Below are 18,615 nucleotides of genomic sequence, written 5' to 3' on the forward strand. Positions count from 1 at the left end.
TCTCTCCACATTTCAAGCAATGTCAATGTCTTTAATGCCTTGGGTTTCCCTTCCCCAAGATTCAGTTCCATCAGCGACGCATAATAATCAAGATTCTACTTTGATAGGCCTCTTACAGGTCCCTTCCCCAAGCTCAGGCCTCTTTCAAATTTAAATACAAGTTCAGCTCTTAGGCCTCTCAGGGTTCCCTTCCGCAAAGCTTAGGCACCTCTAGAGCTTAAAAAAGAAAACACAGGTTCAGTTTGTCAGGATGTACCTTTTTCTTCATATACAGTTCTTGCATCAGAGACTTTTGAAAACACCAGGTTATTTACTCCTCCTAAGTGCAACTATGCTGAGCTTTAATCCCTCTCTTTTATTTCCAGCTCTAGTCTTGGCTTTCCTTCAGGGGCTTTCTGCACCCCTTCAAGTTCCCCTCTGTTTCTTGACCTTTCTTTCTTGTGCCCACTGGCACCTTTCTTTCCTTCTCCTGCACACTTGCACTATCCTCTTCGTGTCCACTGGCACCTTTCTTTCCTTCTCCTGCACACCTGCACTTTCTTTACCTTTCCGTGCCCACTGGCACCTTTTTCACTCTGCCAAGTCACTTGCACACCCTTCTCTCACGTTTTGGGTCCCTTGCGCCCGCTTTAACATAGTTTTTTCTGGCACGTCCCTTGCGCACACTGCTTTCTGACTTTCTTTTACTTTCTCTCGATTTTGTTACTCTTCTCCCCATCTGCTTACTTTACTAGTTTCCTTTTCTTTCCTCTTTTCTGCTTTGTGCCGCTTTATGCATTTTCTTTAGTCCCCTCCCCAGTCAGTTGCATGCTCCAGAGTCTCCCTCTCTCTTACTTCTACAAGACTAACCCGGGCAGCAGCGCTGTGACAAGCGGTCCCTCCTGGTTGTACGGGCCTGAGGTCAGGGTCTCAGCACCTGCCCTTCAGATACCCTTGGGGCCCGCACAGGTCCCAAGGGAATGAGCAATGTTCCAACCGCCAACAGCAGCTTGCAAGGTGCTTCGCTTCGGCTCTTTGGAGACACAGCTCCCTAGCCCCGCTGCAGCCCCTCAAACACCAGGCCATTGTCTCGGCACGCTATTCTCTTCCGAGCTGTCGTTTCTGCTGCTCTCTGCTCCTTTGCTTCTCTGGATCAAACAACGCCCCCTGCTTACTCATACAGCTGTGCAGAACGGCACCTTTTATAGTTGGAAAAGGAGTCAGATGTGAGAGATAATTTGTAAATGCCTGACTCTGCCTGACTCTATCAATGGGACAACTTAAGTTCTTTCTACAGCCGGTTTCTCTTATCCTCCCAATGTTTTTTTTTTTAATTTTTAATTTTGAAAACAAACAATACAAACCAAACTTGCAGCATTATTTACAACAGACTTGTGAACATCAAGTAACGCACATTACTGCTCCCCAAATCCCCCCCCCGCCAAGAGCTTATTTGCATTTCTCGTTCTGTATCCGCTGCGTGTGGCTGGGTATCGCTTCCTTCCGAAGCTGCAGAATCCATTACTGTGCCAAACAGTCCTGTTATTAACATTCTCCAAGCCAACAGGTTAACCACTTTTTCTTCCCCGCACTTGCTACATGCCTCCTGCCACACCACCGTTTCAGCCTCCGCCCATTTTTGCAAGTCCCGCCACCATACCTCAACCCGTGGCTTGTGGCACTGCTTTCAGCCCATGGCAATCCTTCTTTTAGCGAGCACATATGTCAGGTCCCTCAGTTTCCCAAGATGTTTAGTATTCCGTGGTCTGGGAAACCCTCCCAACAGGCAGGCCCAAGCCGTATCTATGTTGAGTGTGACCCCTTTATCCGCTAGTTTCCGTGCCACTTCCCCCCAAAAAGCTTCAATCACTGGGCAAGACCAGAACATGTGTGTCATATCAGCATCTTCTTCATCGCATTTTGGGCATGCTTGTCTTCCTGCGTTTGCAAACTTAGATATTCTCTTCGGGGTCATATAGGCTCTATGCGTTATGTATAACTGGATCTGCTGCAATCTGGCGTTTCTGGACACCTTCTTGTGGTATCCTATAGCACGTTCCCACATTCCATCGGTCATCTGTGCCCCCACCTCCGCTTCCCAGTCCAGCCTCAAATGAGTCAAATCCTTCCCCACCCGGGTCATCACCATCTCATACAGTCTAGAGATCTCGTGCCCTCCTTCTGATATGTCGTATATTGTTCCCATTAGGACGTCTGGCTCCTCCGCCAGTACAGTCTCTGGCCAGGTTTTGCGAATAGTCTGCACTAGCCTAAGATATGTGACATATTGGCCTCCATGCAAACCTGTCTCTTCTCCCAGTTCTTCGAAATCTTTAATAATCCCTTCTTGCCATACATCTCCCAATGTGACCAGCCCAACCGATTCCCAATAGGTCCTGATTATCATTCTGAGTTGGTTGTCTCCCCAGCTAAGGCGACTAGCGGCACCTGTGGGGAACACGGGCACGGGTTCTCCATCAGTTGGCATACTCTGTGCCACATCTTCCACCCAAGCAACAGCATACCCGGCATTCTTTCATTTCGAGTCTAGGCACCCAGATAATCTCCTTTAGGTAAAACGGGGTGCAGTCCTGCCCAAACAGCCTAGTTTCAGGAGTTTCTTCATCAGAGAGCCATTTGGTTACATATTGCAACTGACTAGCTACATAATAGGCCTCAAAGTTCGGCAGCTTAATGCCCCCTCTATCATGGAAGTTCTGTAGCTTCCATAGCGCCACTCTATTGCGAGTGCCGTGCCATAGGAAGTCCCTGCACATGCTGTTCAGTTTGACAAAAAACTTTTTGGGTATCAAGTATGGTATATTACTGAAGAAATGTAACAGCCTGGGCAGGACCACCATTTTGAGCACCGCCCCCCGTCCAATCATCGCCAGCGGCAGCTTCTCCCAAAACTTCATATTTGTTTGGATTTTTTTCACAGCCACCTCGGTATTATGCAAGTGTTCCCCCTCCACCGTATGATACACATCTATTCCGAGGTAGCGGAAGGAATCAGCTGCCCAAGGTACGGACAACACTGGCAACTGTTCCTGAGAATTTCCTATGTAGCTCCCCAATGGGAACATGCTCGATGTTTGGGGGTTTACCGCTATGCCGGACAGTTCTGCATACTTTTCCATAACCTCTAGAATATACTGAAGATTTTCCTCCGGATATTTCAAATACAGTAGTAAATCGTCAGCATACAAGGATATTAAGTGTTTCTCTCCCCCTGCCTCAATACCGACCATGTCATATTGTTGTCTGAGGTACACTGCCAGGGGCTCCAGGGCTAGAATTCTTATCCTCCCAATGTTATGTTATGCCTATGGGAAATCATCTTTACTCCTGGTGGCCTCTTCCTCGTCCCAGTATTGGTTGGGAATGGGGAGGGAGAGTTGGAATGGGTTTGGAAATGCCCCATGAAAGCTGAGGGAAAGGGTTTTGAGGTAGAATCGAGTTGTAGGGGAGATTGCGTTCCCGCCATCCTTCCAGGGAGTGGGTTTGGTTCATAAGACAATCTTTTAATCTTGTCTGCAGAGTGATTATAGGGACAGGAGTTTTGAGGAGGTTCATGACCCGGTCAGGTAGAGGATAAAGGGATCTTAATTTAGGATTTCTGCCCTTGTGTCACTTGGGTCTTCTTTCTCCCCTTTCTCGTGCAAGTGACTCCCCTCTTTCTCCTCTTTGGGTCACAAGTGACAGGAATCACAGGCCACGACTCCTGAATAAACGTTGTAGGAATCAAGATAGCCCATGAAGGCGCACAGGATTTCCTTTTCATCCCCTTTTGCCCTGTTAGGATACTGCGTCTCGCCTGGGGTATCCCCCTTCAGACAACCCTGGGTTCCTCTACACAGGTGATCCTCCCTCGTTCGCCCACCCCCATTGTTGGGATCCAAGAGCAATGGCCCTCACCTGGCCACATGAATAGAGGATGTTCTAGTTTTAAATGGGAGAACACCCATAGGTTTCTTACAAAGTCAAAAAAAGTCAATTTTGCAGCTCTTCTTAGTACAGGTGAACATGATTCCAAAACTATTACCATTCAGATATTCAACAAAACTATTTAACATGCTCTCATTGCTCAGCCAAACAAGAATGTCATCTATATATCTGACCCAAAGCTTGATTCGTCCCGCGTGGTCATTGTCGTTCCAAATGTACAAACCTTTGTAGTACCCCATAACGAGTTTGGCTAATGAGGGGACATAATGAGCCCCCGTTGCAACTCCCCTGGTTTGTTTGTAAAACATATTGTCGAAAATAAATACATTGTTGGTCAGTGTGAAGTTCTGCATCTCTCTTACTACAATGAGAAGTAACAAATAGGATGCAGATTTATTTCTGAAGACATATTCCATGGTTTCCAGTTCTAAATTATGCTTGATTGCTGTATATAATGCCTTCTAAGGTCACTAACCTATATTCGTCATTCCATTCAAAAGTTTCTAGGAAGGACAACAAATGCATTGTATCACACAAATAAGATTGTAACTTCACGACTTCTGGTTGTAGAATGGTGTCACTATAACTGGAAAACTTCTCGGCACTCCACGCAATACCGCTAACTATTGGTCTTCCTTCCAGTATCTTATCAAAATCCTTGTGGATCTTTGGCAGAAAATAAATGGTGGGCGGACTAGGGCATTTGGTTGTCAAAAATGCTGTCTCATCATCACTCCGCAAACCAGTGCGCCCTAATATATTGACCAATTCACTTGCCTGTGCATTGATTGACTCATTTGGATTTTACTAAGTTTTTCATAGCAGCCAGGTTTGTCCAAATGGATGTAATTCTCTTTGTCCATCACAATGATATTTCCTCCCTTGTCTGCTTGTTTTATAACAATAGTTTTGTCTTGACTCAAAGCTGTTAATGCTAGTCTTTCATGATATGTGAGGTTGCGAGTTGTCCTTCTTCTCCGTCAATCATAGAATGTATATCTCGTGTAACTGATTTTTAAAACAGATCGATGATGTTCTCAGGTCTGTGAGACCGGCATGGTATCAAGAGATGGCACAGACAACATAATGTGAATTCAGCAATATGACCTTTATTAATTATCAGGATGGATGTAATGCCTAACTTGCCCTATGACTACAGTGGGAATTTCCCTACCTAAAGAAACTAAGGAACGTCTATGTCCAGAAGTCAAAATCAAAAGCCTGTCTGTCAAAACCTATGCTCGCACCTCGCACCTCACATCTAATACAGAAATGTAGTGTAGTGTTCAACATTAAGTCCGGAGCAGTCTCTAGCTACCTTCCCCAAGTTCAGGATACAGTTCCAAAAATTATAGGCTTCAACTGCTCTTTCAGGATTTGAGTGTATCTTCCCCCAAAGCACACTTGGTTTCAATATACAAAGTTCACAAGGAGCTTAGGGTTCCCTTCCCCAAGCTTCAAGCACAGATGTAGCTAAAGTTCAACAAACACTTGCTGTTAAGTTTTCTTCAGCAACTTCCATACACGTGGTTGTGGCTCTCTGGTCTGGGCGCAGTCGTCAGACCGCACGGTCCACCCATTACAGGTCACGCAACCAGGGGCCCTTGGTGTTATGGTTTGGCTTGAGACCATGTCCAAGTGTCCTCCTTGGCATTAAATGATTCTTTGTATTTTCATTTGTTTACTTTATAATCGGTCTGTCTCTTACTTCACCCAGGTTTGCAGCCTTTGGGTTCTCTTTTGCTCCCACTTCACTGCTCCCCCTTCTGACATTAGCTAACCACTTTTAATCACTTTCCCTTCACTCGTTGTGCTTGGAATACTTTTTATTCATCCTCTGATATTGGCATGGCCACTGGACAAGAGCCCATGTTTTTGCCACCTACAGGGTCCAAATGGACCCAGTCCTGGCGCCTCTGGCACCAGGCTCATGCAAATGTGTGCTTTGCACACTTTGTGCCTAAGGCATGTGCATCCAGGCTGGGCGTGGCCATAGGAGAACATTGGGGAGCACGTGCAAGAACCTCTGGGAGTGGTAAGGTGGAGCCACAAGGTGGGGCCAAAGGGAGGGACCGGGGCCAGCCTATTTAAGGCAAACCCGCCCGACTATTGGCACTTTAGTTAGTCTGCTTTCTGCAGCGTAACGCTTACCGCCGCCTGCAGAGTTCTTACCTGTTTTCCAGCTCATCACCTCGACGCGCATCCTCTGGGTTCCAGTCCATCGCGGAGAGCTCATCATACCTGGCTCCAGCTACACCATCGCGGAGAGCGCATCTTACCTGGCTCCAGCTACACCATCGCGGGGAGCTCATCTTACCTGGTTCCAGCTACACCATCGCTATAAGCACACCTTACCTGTCTCCTGCACTCCATTGCCTGCAGCGCATTGCATCTTACCTTATCTCCATAGTCATCGGAGTTGGAGCGCATCCTCACCTGTTCCGGACATCCAGCTACGCAGGAGCTTATCTTCCATCCATCATCTTCACTGAGTCATCCATCGTGCAACCGCGGACAAGCCTTCAAACCGCTGCTTCTCGCTTGACGCCGCCAGGCCTTCCCTGCAAGAGAAAAGAACACACAAGGTTAGAAACTGCACAAATAACGTACACTTGGCCACGCAACACCTAAGCCTTGCGTTCTACCCTAAAAGCCAAATTACCATCTATTTGAAAGCTTCGCTATACTCTGGGGCATCTTTGGGGCTCGCTCAAAACACAGCGTCTCCGAGCAGCCATCTTCACACCTATAGGGGAGAGAAAAGACATTGCAAGAATCACAAACTATAATCACGGCAAGAAGACGTTGCAAGAATTACGAACTATAATCACGGCAAAAAGACATTGCATAAGAATACAGACAATAATCATTGTTAAGAACACTTACCTTCCAAGTGGTTGGTCGCAGCTGGCCTGGGCCGTCACATCCACAGACCAGTGGAGCAACTAGGTCCATCCAAGGTGCCCCTGCTAATGAGAAGCAGGACAGAGAGCTCATCCTTACGAGAAATCAGGTGAGCTTACATGGGCAAATGCTTGCTCATTTCATTCTGGAACTAAGGGTTCGGGGTAAATCACGATACCACCACACCATTCTCATTGCCTCTCGTATTCCCTCAGAGGCAGTACCAGCAACCAGGGCAGTCGACATTGCATCAGCTGGGGAAGAAAACCGATCCAGGGGAGCCAAGTCCAGGGGGGGCGCCAACCGTGCCCCAATGTCCCCACAGAGACCAGGTGAGCGTAACAGATATCCAGAGACTTTCCAAACAGTGCCTATTGCCTGCACCTGACCAACCGATCCTGTTTCAAGATATTCTCTTGCCGACATGTCAATCTTTCTCCGTTATTCGAAAGGCTTTCAAAACCGTGCAAATCTTCTATACGCGATCACTCTGATACATAGTATCTTCGTACAGCCTCGTTAGCATAGCATTCGATTGTTCATACAGTTCAGAAGCACTCACAAGTTTATTGGCGATACACGCCCACTCTGCCACAATGTATCTTCTTTTCCTCTTGCTCGCGCACAGGGTTTCTTTACACACAAACTCACTGGATGCTTTATTTGATGCTGCGGCTCCTCTGCTCTCACAGCTTCTCGCGGCTTCTCACAAACTGACGTCAGAGTCTCACCATCTGCCCCTCAGGAACTCCTGGGCTGGCTCCTACGCCATTCGGAACAAGCACTTGCAGAACCAAACAGGAAGGGCTGACACTGCATACAGCTTCCTTCCTCCGACCTCACCGGCTCCCTGGAGACAAGGCTCCCTCGCCATGCTTCCGTAGAGCGACCTGCTCTCCAACTTTCCAGTGTTCTCGCTTTCCCCTCTCCCCTGGCTTCCCAACGGTTCATCTGGGCTTCGCTGCTGCACTCTTTCTCTCTGCTGCTCTCTTCTTCCCTGCTGCTCTCTTCTTTCCTCTTGCTGCTGCCACGCCACCATTTTATGCACTTGTATCCCATCAAGGGTGTTCAGGTGTGCTTATCTTGCCTGTTTTGCCTGATTACAATTAGACCAATTACTGGGACATGCCTGACCTTCAGCTCTGTAGTGTTCAGGCTCCCTCTTCTTCGTCCCAGTACTATAGTGGAGTTTCCAATAGGAAATGTGCATTACTCTTAGTTGCCTCTTCTTCATCTCAGTACTTGATGTGAGATTACAGGGAAAAGCCGGAAAGGACTGACAATATCCCAATAATTCAGAGGGAGAGTCTGATAGGTCTGTGTTAGTGAAGGGGATACCATGTCTCGCCTTCAGGTACCCTCTCTCCGATCCCCAAGGACCCTCCACCCATGTGATCCTCCCTTGCTAGTCCACCCTAGGGGTCAGGATCCAAAAGCAATGGCTCTTCCCTGGCCAACTGAACAGAAGATCCCTGTAGAGTAACTGTGAGAGTAGCTTCAGGTTTCTCATAGATCCTAAAGCTGAAGTAAATTTAGACTTATTTCTAAGCTCGCCCTCTGTGATGCATTTAGGATCTATATTGACATCTTTAAGAATAGTCTGTTCATCTACAGTACCTTTGTTTTCTAGTGACAGTAGTGGTGTTGTATGAATAATATCTCTCACAATCATCTCACTATCTGGTACAGCTTCTTCTCTAGATGATACTCTGCTTTGCTTAGTATGAAATACTTTTTTTAGCTTCAATTTTCTTATGAACTTAAAGAGGTCAATCTGTATGTTGATCAAATTGTTGAATAGTGTGTGGGCAAATGACAGCTCTTTGTTAAGGGTAGCTATTTCAAACTCTGATCATTCTTTACTGGATAGGTTAATGACTAGAGTATTTACCACCTCGGTCTCTGTTCTTTCTGAGTTATTGATCTGGTTATTCTCCTGGGGTTTGTTTCTTCTGTTTCTTCTCCCTCCTCCCCTTCCTCTGGTCCCCCTCCTTGTTCTTGACTTGTTGGAATATTTGTGACAGGAGGGTCTTGAAACCTGATATGTTGGACTTCTAATTTGAAATTGCCCTTTCTTATTCTTTTGATCTGTTATAAAAAATTATTTTTCTTGTTGATCTTACCATTCCTTTTGCCTACTGCCACACCGCTATATGGTTCCCTCTCTACATCTGAGCTGCCAGGGGACAATTGAGGTGTGCTCTCTCTAGATCTTGTTTTAAGGTCCTCATTATATTGATCGTGAACATTGTCGACTCTGTGGTCTCTATAATCTCTATCGTCCCTAGAAATCTCGATTTCCTCATCTTGACCTCCTGCTGATGTACCTTTTAATAACTCATACATTTTTGTTGTAATTTTTCTCTTCGGTGGCTGGTGCGGCATTCATGTCCTCCATCTCTGTTTTCGCAGTCTCTATTCAGATTGCTACCTTTTTATGCTCTCTATTGGCCTGCTCAATCAGTAACTCGATCATTACTCTCGAGCGCTGGTTGAGATTAGTCTGCCACTGATCTGCTAAATCAGAGTCTTCTGGATTGTCAAAATCAGAGAATATTGAGATCCTCAGAACTCGCAGTATTTTATCTTGTTCTATATATTGTTTTAAGGGAGTTAATTCCCAGATAGTCTTTCCAGACGTACAAACTATACTGTGCTATATGGATATTAAACAGTTCTTCTACTGTTAAATATTAAGTGTTGAGAGATTATCTTTTGCGTGTTAATCTGACTTAATACCAGGCCAACAGGTTTTGAGAGAGTCATATTTTAGGGTTGGAGGAGAAGAGCGCATGGGAGCAGCATCTTTCCTTGTATGTTTGTTCTTCTTTGGCTTTGGGCTTAGGTGAGCTGCACATATCCATGCTTGCACACTCCATCAATATTTAGTTGCATTTTTTGAATAGTGTTAAGGTTGCAGCTCAACTCAATAGCAGCCCTAATCCTCTTTTTATAGTTTTATTTTGTGCCTGATTGGTTTTTTTTTTAAATAGTTTTTTACAGCAAAGAATTGATGCCTTTCTGACCTTGTGGGTCCTGGTTAGCCACAGCGTTGGGACCCACCCTACTGGTGATATTCTTGCTTCCTAGAAGTGACTAAGTTTGATAGTTTCCTTTCTGACCAGGGCAAAACTGGCCCTTCTCTCAAACCAAGGATGCTCCCGGGGATGATTCTTGTTGGCCTAAACCATGGTGAGGAGAACACTCCCTACACTTTTCTAATTTTTTTTCCCGATTTCCCATTTGTCATTGGTTAACATTGCTCCCCATCGGAATACAGGTGAACTGAAGAACTAGGACTGCAATATGGAACTACATCATTCCCACTAAAATCATGAGGAGAGTTTTTAATGCGCCTCAGTGTCATTTGATGGCTTGGTTAGACCAGCATGTAACCCCAGGACAGCCTGGAGGCTTTCAAAGCCCTCAATGTGAAAGCAGGCTGAACATTTCAGGTTCCATCAATTATGGTTCAAGAGAAAGGTTCTAGAGGAAACAAGATGGTGTTCCTGGGGATTCAAGGAGGCAAGATCCTCTGTCTTTTGAGAGCCCTCAAAGACTCTCTCATAAAGGACATCATTGTCAGCAAGAGTCACACCTTTCAAAAGGTTTGCAGGGAAACAGTGGAATAGTGGGAGAGTACTAAATGGGTCCAACATGAGAATTAACGCAGGACAGACCATTTACATTTTTAAAAGTTGGGATCCAGGGGGTCACAATCCAGTCTGGGACTGCCACAATATTAATTTTCTTCTATCGTTATAGTTTGAGCATTTATCTGCAGTTTAAAACCCGGAGCGAGGGCTAGCATTAGCTTCTTCCTGGGGAAAATAATTCCAATTGGGACAATGACAGTAAAACTCCTTTAGCGAGAGCCGCACATTTCATCATGGCATAAGCAGCACACAAGTGCTGTTCTAGATGCAATGCCACTTCATTTTATTTAAACTTAATATGAATATATGGGTGCTGCTTCTTATTAGGATAAGGAATATTATCTGGTGCTTTGGTAAGATACAGCTGCACTGGCGAAGGGTACAAACACCATTATTCAAGAAGGACCACTGTTTGGATGACTGGTTCCCGAGAGATTGGCTGAATGGGAGGAAAAAAATAACATATTTGTGAAATGACAATTGACCCTTTAGAGGAGGCTCTGAGGTAGGCATGGGATCACAAGGAGAACGAGCACACACAAGATACAAGTCACCAGTTATATTTACTTCAAAAGGGGGTTGGAAGAATTCTTGTCTTGCCCTAACACTAAAGATGGGAGCACACTCTAGCTTCTAAATAAAAGAAAAACGGTCCTAGTCCGTAGTATGTCCAAAACAATAATAATGAAACTAGAAAAACCTATTGCCTCCTCTCACTCTAATAACATACAGGTTAAATAGGGAAATGTAATGCGAACGGAAAATCAGTGGGCAACAAAAGGATGTCAGAATGGCATATCAAGATTCCTGCCCACGTTGTATAGCACATGGGTGGAGTGGAGCACTTGACGTATGGGCACACTCTGCTATGCGAGTACACCTGGGGTAGCTAGCTTGGCCCTCCTGAGCCTGCTTGGCATTCACGTACTCAGTCTCAAAGTTCGGGTTTTTGACCTCTCGGGTCTCCCTTTCCCCAAGTCCAGGTCCATCACCTGCGTTTTACAGCACCAACACAAAAGTTCCAAGCTTTTCAGCACGTACACAAAAGTTCCAAAGAAAAGTGTATTTTAAAGTCTCTATAGGCCCCCTCAACTGAGCCCCAGCCTCTTACTTTCAACTTCTTTCTTGGTTCCCCTCTCTTGGGTTCAAACCGTTTCAGTTTACTTTCTCGAGGTTCCCTTCCCCTAGCTTTGTTCTTTAGCATTTGCTATGACTTATGGTACTTGGTTGCTTTCACACAGTTCCAAATATTTGACCAGATTCAACAATTCGCACCATCTTCTCAGGCTCTTTCTCTTCAGCCCTCAGGTTCAGGCCTTGCAGAGATTACCAAGTCTCTCAACTTTTGTGAGAATCAAATACAGTTTTCATATAACTTCTTCAAATGCAATTCTTATGTAGGCTTCCCTCTGTCGGGCTCGAGCCTGTTTGGTTCGCAAAAGATTATCACAGTTCAATTCCTTTAGGCTTCCCACTGTCGGGCTCAAGCCTAAAAACAGTGCACAGAGTCTTTCGAATGGGTGTACCTTAGTTTTCCCACTGACCATTCTGTTACTTTATTTTGCAGTTCAATTTCACTTCATTTCAAAAAGGATCTTCAAGTACCACAATGTCGTTCATGGGTCTTTTGTCCTGCTTTCTTTCTCGGATTCAATGCTCAGGTTCCCGCTCCAGCCACACACAATCATCGGGATGTCCTCTCTCTTGCCATGAGACTCACCCGGTTAGCGAGGCTCTGGCGAGCAACTTCTCTGGAGCTCTCTGGGTTGAGGTCAGGGCCTTCGCCCCTGCCCCTGAGGTACCTGGGCTTCCCGTCATATGCCATCGGGAAACAAGTATTTCTAAGGACAGAGTAAGCAGGATACGATCTGCCCTCTCTGGCCCTTTGAAGGCACAGCTTCTCTGCCCCGCTGTAGCCCTTCAACAACACAGGAGCATCTTGGCCCTCAGCTCCCTTCCAGACTCTCCAGGGTTCTTTAAGCACTCTCCTTTGGTCTTCAGCTCCTTTGGTCCACACTGCATCCCCAGCTCGCTCAAAGTGTGTCTCCGTGCTCCACCTTTTATACTGAAAGGGAGTGTTAATTGGAGTCAGGTGTAGGTGGTTGACTTTGCTTGTCCTCGTTAATGGGACTAGATGGAGACTGCCCATAGGAATCCATGGTTCATTGGTTCCAATGGGAAATCGTCATAGCTCTGTTCCTCATCATCCCAGTGGTTTTGACAGAAGACAATGGGGAGGAAGTATGGGAGTAGATATCGGAGTTGTAGTTTTCCCTAATGATGGAGTGAAACTTCTGTAAGTGTTTGTCAGGGTGAAGGGGGCAGATGTGTGGTTGTAGGTGAATGGGTTCTAAATGATAATGTCCCATAGTGACTGTGGCAATATCAAAAATGGATATATTTCTTCTCCTATGCCTCCCTTTAATGTTAGAACCTGTTGGAATTGGGAAGGGGGCTACGGGACAGGATTCGTAACAACCTATAAAAGTGGAGGAAGTGTTGGGTAGGGGTTTGTCAGAAAGGGGGGAATACTGAGTCTCTCCCGAGGGCATTCGTCCAACATCCCCAAGGACCCCATGCTCAGGTGATCCTCCCGCACTGGTCCACCCCCAGGTTCTGGTTCCAAAGGTGATGTCCATGCTCTGGCCACCTGAATAAAGAATCCCTGGGGTCCATAAGTGAGAACGCCCTCAGGTTTCTCACAAGGCCTACGCACAAAGGAGCTAGAAACTTAATCTCTTTAATTGTGCCAAAGTACTATTTTCTGCATACATCTGTTTCAACATGGCATTCGCAGACCGCTATTTAGACCAGTCATGGCTGTGGAAGATCCTACAACTGCTCTATGTACCGTCTCATCTTCTCTATATATATTGCAACCTCCACCATAAATCAGAGACCCTGGTATGCTTTATCTTGGAAGGTGAAAACAAAGTTCATTCCAGTGTCAAGGGGTGTGTTCCAGGGCTGTGTCCTGGTACCACTCATATATACAACCACCTTTGATGCTTAGTTAAAAGCAGGTCATTTGGATATGGCGTCTGGAGGATGGGAGTCGATCCATATTCTTAATTATGCAGATGGCGCATTCCTCCTTTCAAGAGCACCAATAACTTTTCAGATATTAATTAACACTTATGCTGGTTTTTGACGAGATCTGTGATTTTATGCAATAAGAAATCATGCATGTACAGCTTGAGACTAAAAGGGGCAAAGTTAGAATGTGTTAAGGATTTTGTATACTGGGGAGTTGTTTTCGAATAACTGTGTGGCGGTGCACATAAGTAGCCTGTGGCCCATTCGTGTGGAGCTGTATTGGGCATGAGCTCCTTTAAGGGCCCTAAATCCATCAATGTAGTAATGAAGGCCTACTAGGCCAAACCATGGGTATTTGCACTTTATGGTGCAGAAATATGGGGGTTCAAGGGCAGAAAGAAATTGAAAGGAAGGAAGATGGCTTCCTAAAGAACATTTGCTCTCTGCCAGGTCCGACCCCCAGTTTGCAATACACAGTGAGTAAAAAAAGGGTATGTTACAAATTAACTTGGGGCTAATGTGACTTGCGGTATGTTGTAACCCCTGTGCAGTCCTCACTAAAAAAAATCTTGAATGATATACTCCCAAAGAATCATCCACTTGAAGTACTGTGACTCAGTTAAATTGAAAAAACAATATCTTCATTGAACTGTCCTTTTGTGGTTTACAAATCTGGGCAGACGAGCCAAAAAAGACAAGAGGATATTGATTTGTAGTTTATGGCCCTTGAAAAGAGCGAGGAGCTTGAATGTATTAAAAAAACAATGCATCACATTATGCACTCCTGTCCCCTTTCTCACTTGAAAACTAGCTGCATGATATATCAAAACGATGGACAGATTCTTGCTCCTTTGGTTTATATTTACTTCTGATAGGCCACATCTTAGCACTCTGGAATGGGACAGCTGATGCCATTATTTTCTGTCCTTTTTGCTTGGACAAAGAGGAAATGTTGCTTTTTTTAGTCTTTTGCCTTAAGAATAGAGCTGCAAGAAAACTTACTTTGCTATCAATACTACATTCAAGAGGTTCGGAAAGTGTAGGCCTGCTTTATTTTTCTTGAGCATGTCCGGATGTGTCTGTATCATTGACATTGAAACCAATACTTGACGGTGGCTTTGAGAATTGGAAAACTCGTCTCTGAAGTGGAAATATGTGCATTTTTGTACATTAACTAATTTTCCAAAATGGCTTTGAATGTGTGTTCATAATTCTATGGAGTATTAGTAAGGATTGGGATGGCATGTCTTTATCTTGCGGATTGAAACGTTTAAAATTCTGATCAAATAAAGTCATAGGAATGACAGTTACACTAGCCAGTGTTTTTGATGTTTATTATTTATGATTGTAAGACTTTCTGCTGTGAGCTGGATTAAAGTATTTTTGAACTTTGATATCTTTGACTTTTTACTGAACACTTTTTTTTAAAGTAATTTATTTTTGTTTTTTTGTTAATTGTCAAATTATATTTACTTGATTATTGGGATATTTAGATAATGCACTTTGCTTTCCTATATTTTACCTGTTGTGGACATTGGCATCATTTAATCCTTTACTTTGAATGGTGGTTGAGTTTTTCAACCTTATTTCACCTCATGCTTTTTATGAGTTAGTCTAGAGCCTTACCCAGGTTACTAAATGGGAAGTGAAGGGGCTACCTTTGGGGTCTGTGATGCTTTGCAAGAACCTTCCCCCTCCCTGATGGGGCAAGGCAATTTCTTTCACAGCCACATATGACCTCATTGATAGTTCTTCTGTTTGTGTAGTACATCTCAAAGAACCCATACAGTAGTCCGTTATGTGCGCCCATACTGTATTGTGGGCCTGACTCTAAATGGGCGGGTTTATTAAGATGATGCCCTTTAATTGGCATGATCTGATTAAGATCTGTTTAGGTCCTACCCCTGTCTAATTTCTTACCCATGTCTGATCCACAGAGGACCCTTCTTTAAGTCTTTTGGTAACCTAGATAGAAATGTATTGGCTAACAAGTTGCTGGTGGATAAATTCACAATCAGCTGCAAACTGCTATTGGCATGGAAACTGCCAGCACTCCCTTGTCTCCCTTGGTTGTAAAGGTAAGCAAGGGAAGCAAGGAGAATGTGTTGAGTACTGCACAACTCTTGCATACTTTTATTTTCTATGGAGCCGTTGGAACTGATGTTTTGCACTTTGCTATTGGCATGTAGATAGTAGGAAATCGATGCTTGCAAGTTAAATCTGGTTTGTTTCTCCTCCCTGGTACAAAGTCCCATATAGGCCATAAAGGGGATGTGGAGGGATTGACACAAATACAGGGGGGTGGAGCTGGGCCATTCTCTGTAATCTCAATGGTGCTATAGTTTTAACCTCAGTTATGACCTTTGTTTTGACCTGCCAGCAGACTGCATCAGGTACAAATGAATAGTGTTTTTGTATTCACACATTGTTTTTATCTGTGCATTTTTAGATACATGTTGAAACTTGCAGAATTGTTTGAAAAACTCAGGGTAAGTATTTTTTTATACTGAATGTTGTTGGTATAGTCACATTTATTTCATTTATGTTGCTGTGTCCCATCTGCCTGACTTCTATTAATGTCTTCTCCCCTTCATAGAAAGTAGAGGGCAGAGTTGCATCGGATGAAGACTTGAAATTGTCTGAGCTCTTGAGGTACTACATGCTCAACATTGAGGCAGCGAAGGTAAGGTCGTGTTTTGGAAAATCATTACAATTTGGGTTATTAACTTTTAACATTTGAATCGAGGCAGATGGGTTTTGTTAATTTCCCCAGGCTTTTTATTGCCCCTATAGATGTCCTTAAGGCTGTGAAATAGTTGTTATGGTTCACCCAAAAAAAAGACAAGACCATTATTTGTACTTTTATAGTGTTCATTTTATTTGCTCCAACAACCGCAGTAAATTGGCTGGTCTATTTTTGGAAGTAGGAGCAAGACATTGGGTAGTGGTGTGGGATGTAGGCTTCGGCAGTTGGTGGGAATCGTGGGCTTTGGGAAGTGGTGGGGAAAGCAGGCATCAGCAGTTGGTATAGCAGAGGACTGTTAGGGAGGTTTTCCAGGGGAGCCCTGTGGTCAGGGTCTTTAAGTTCTCTAAGTGCTAGAGTGGCAGAGCAACCCAGGTCAAACTCTCAGGAGGTGAAGCATGGTGGTTAATGGGTGCAGTACATACTTTTCCAAATGGGAGCATGTGCACAAACTTTATTTTTATAGAATACTAGCCAAAAGTACCTGTTCTCCGAAACGGGTTTTGTGGACAGACATGACAACACTCATCAATTGTTGGAAATTAATGATCCTGTAGGTCATTGTTCCGATTCACTTATCACTTGATGTGCTTTGCACTCAGAAGTAGACTGCACTTAGAATGGGAGTGTGTGGCTGACTGACATTGCCCTGAGCAGACGTTGGGGGGAGGAGGGAGTTAGAGGGGGGAGGCGAGAGTTTATGTGCTGCTGCACACTGGGACCTACTGTGGTCTCTTCCCACCTGTTGCCTCACCCTGGCGTGGTGCAGTTATTTGCAATGCATTGCGGTGCAGATGTCACAGAAACTGTGCATTCTAGGATCGAGGACCGGTCCTTCTATGACCACATAGATGTTTCGCCGATTTCAGGCAACCATGAAGGTGCTGAAATCCAGGGAAAGGGGTGGGGTGTCCAAATGTTATGTAGCCAGTAATGTCTGGAGGGTCCTAACATATAACTATTGAAAATGTGGTGCAGTTTGGTGAAACAATGTGGAATTGTGTAAGGAACAACGCTTCGCCAATCCACAAGCTGACAAACATATTCAGGCTTTTTCTGAAATCCGAGGTAAGAGGTGCAGTGTCCACATGTCATGTAGCCAGTAATGTCTGGAGGGCTCTAAAAGGTAACTATGCAAAATGTGGTGCAGATTGGTGAAACAGTGTGGAATTGTATAAGGAACAATGCTTTGCTAAGCCACAAACCCACCCATTTTCACTTTTATAAATATAAGATATTCTTTATAGACGACAAGGCAAGGGATAAATCACTACACAAACGGGTAGGTAAACTTAAATAAACAAATCTCAGACTGTAACCAGTGTGTAGAAATACTTTCAAAGAGCCCAGAGTTCAATAAAGAGTATTTGCCTGAAGGGAAATTGCAATCACAGTAAATTAACACTTTTCCTATCTAGGCCAGAAAAGAGTTTTCAAAGCGACCAAGTGAGACCAGTTGGGCAAATGTAGATGGGGAAAGTTATCTTCTGCAAAAGTGTCCAAATGAGCCGTTTCTGGAGTTGCAAATTAAAGAACACCTCTTAGTAATTAAGAGGGGGGGGACCCAGAGATAAAGATACCGGCAAAGAAATCACTCGCCAGAAGAATCAGCAAGTCAGGATGCTCTGGGTACAAAAAAGCAATTGTACAGTAGGTGGTTGTGATTTCCATTGGTGGTCAGTGTGCATGTTGTTTGGCAATCACTACAGGTTCCATCCATGATGCACTGAAGCAGAAGGGATCTCAATTCCTTTAGATGGACGATTTGAGATTTGTTGGTTACCAGGGTGAAGGTTCAAGCCAGAGTAGCTGAAAGAGGTAGACACTGCGGTCAGTGATAGCCTACTATGCAGGGATCCTCTGCCATCCTCAGGCACATAATTCTACTTCTGAGGCTTGGGTTGGCTTAAGAAGATCATAGGGAAGAGCTATTAATGAAGATCTTGTTGCACCGTCACACCGGAGAGGAGCCAGCCACAGAGGAACCAGAAGGAAAACTTGTCGGCGCAGTTGTGGGTCAGGGTAAAGCTTCCCAGACTCAGGAGGTGGAACACAGAGCTGCTTGCCTGATCGGATGAGGAAACTGGAGTCTAAAAAGTGCAGAGCCTTCAATGTCCTGGCAGCAAAAGGGCTCCCATGTCTGGATCCGGTGAAGCGGGCACAGTCTGGAGTTTCAGAGAGACCAGGCCTTCGAGCAGGAGCTGTGATCTAGTCCCCACTGAATCAGAGGGATGGAGCAGTGCAGTATTTTCCTTCTGGAGAGGCTGAACTTTGCTGTTAGATTCAGCGGTAGTACCTGTTCCCTCAGTAGACAAGATGAGTGTGTAAGTGGGGTCTGCTTTTATTTCT

The 18,615-nt window shown here is 44.8% G+C and overlaps 1 protein-coding gene across 1 annotated transcript in view; it reads left to right on the plus strand.

Annotated features, from left to right (window-relative positions):
* SNX5 (sorting nexin 5) overlaps window positions 1–18,615 on the plus strand; it is a 361,295-nt gene that overhangs the window by 273,884 nt on the left and 68,796 nt on the right. The window contains exons 9-10 of the mRNA XM_069607548.1: window positions 15,973–16,012; window positions 16,120–16,206. Coding sequence (XP_069463649.1) covers window positions 15,973–16,012; window positions 16,120–16,206 — 127 coding nt within the window. The remainder of the gene's footprint in view (window positions 1–15,972; window positions 16,013–16,119; window positions 16,207–18,615) is intronic.

The sequence above is a fragment of the Ambystoma mexicanum genome, chromosome 4q, assembly GCF_040938575.1.
Source record: "Ambystoma mexicanum isolate Mex_15411 chromosome 4q, UKY_AmexF1_1, whole genome shotgun sequence".
NCBI lineage: Eukaryota > Metazoa > Chordata > Amphibia > Caudata > Ambystomatidae > Ambystoma > Ambystoma mexicanum.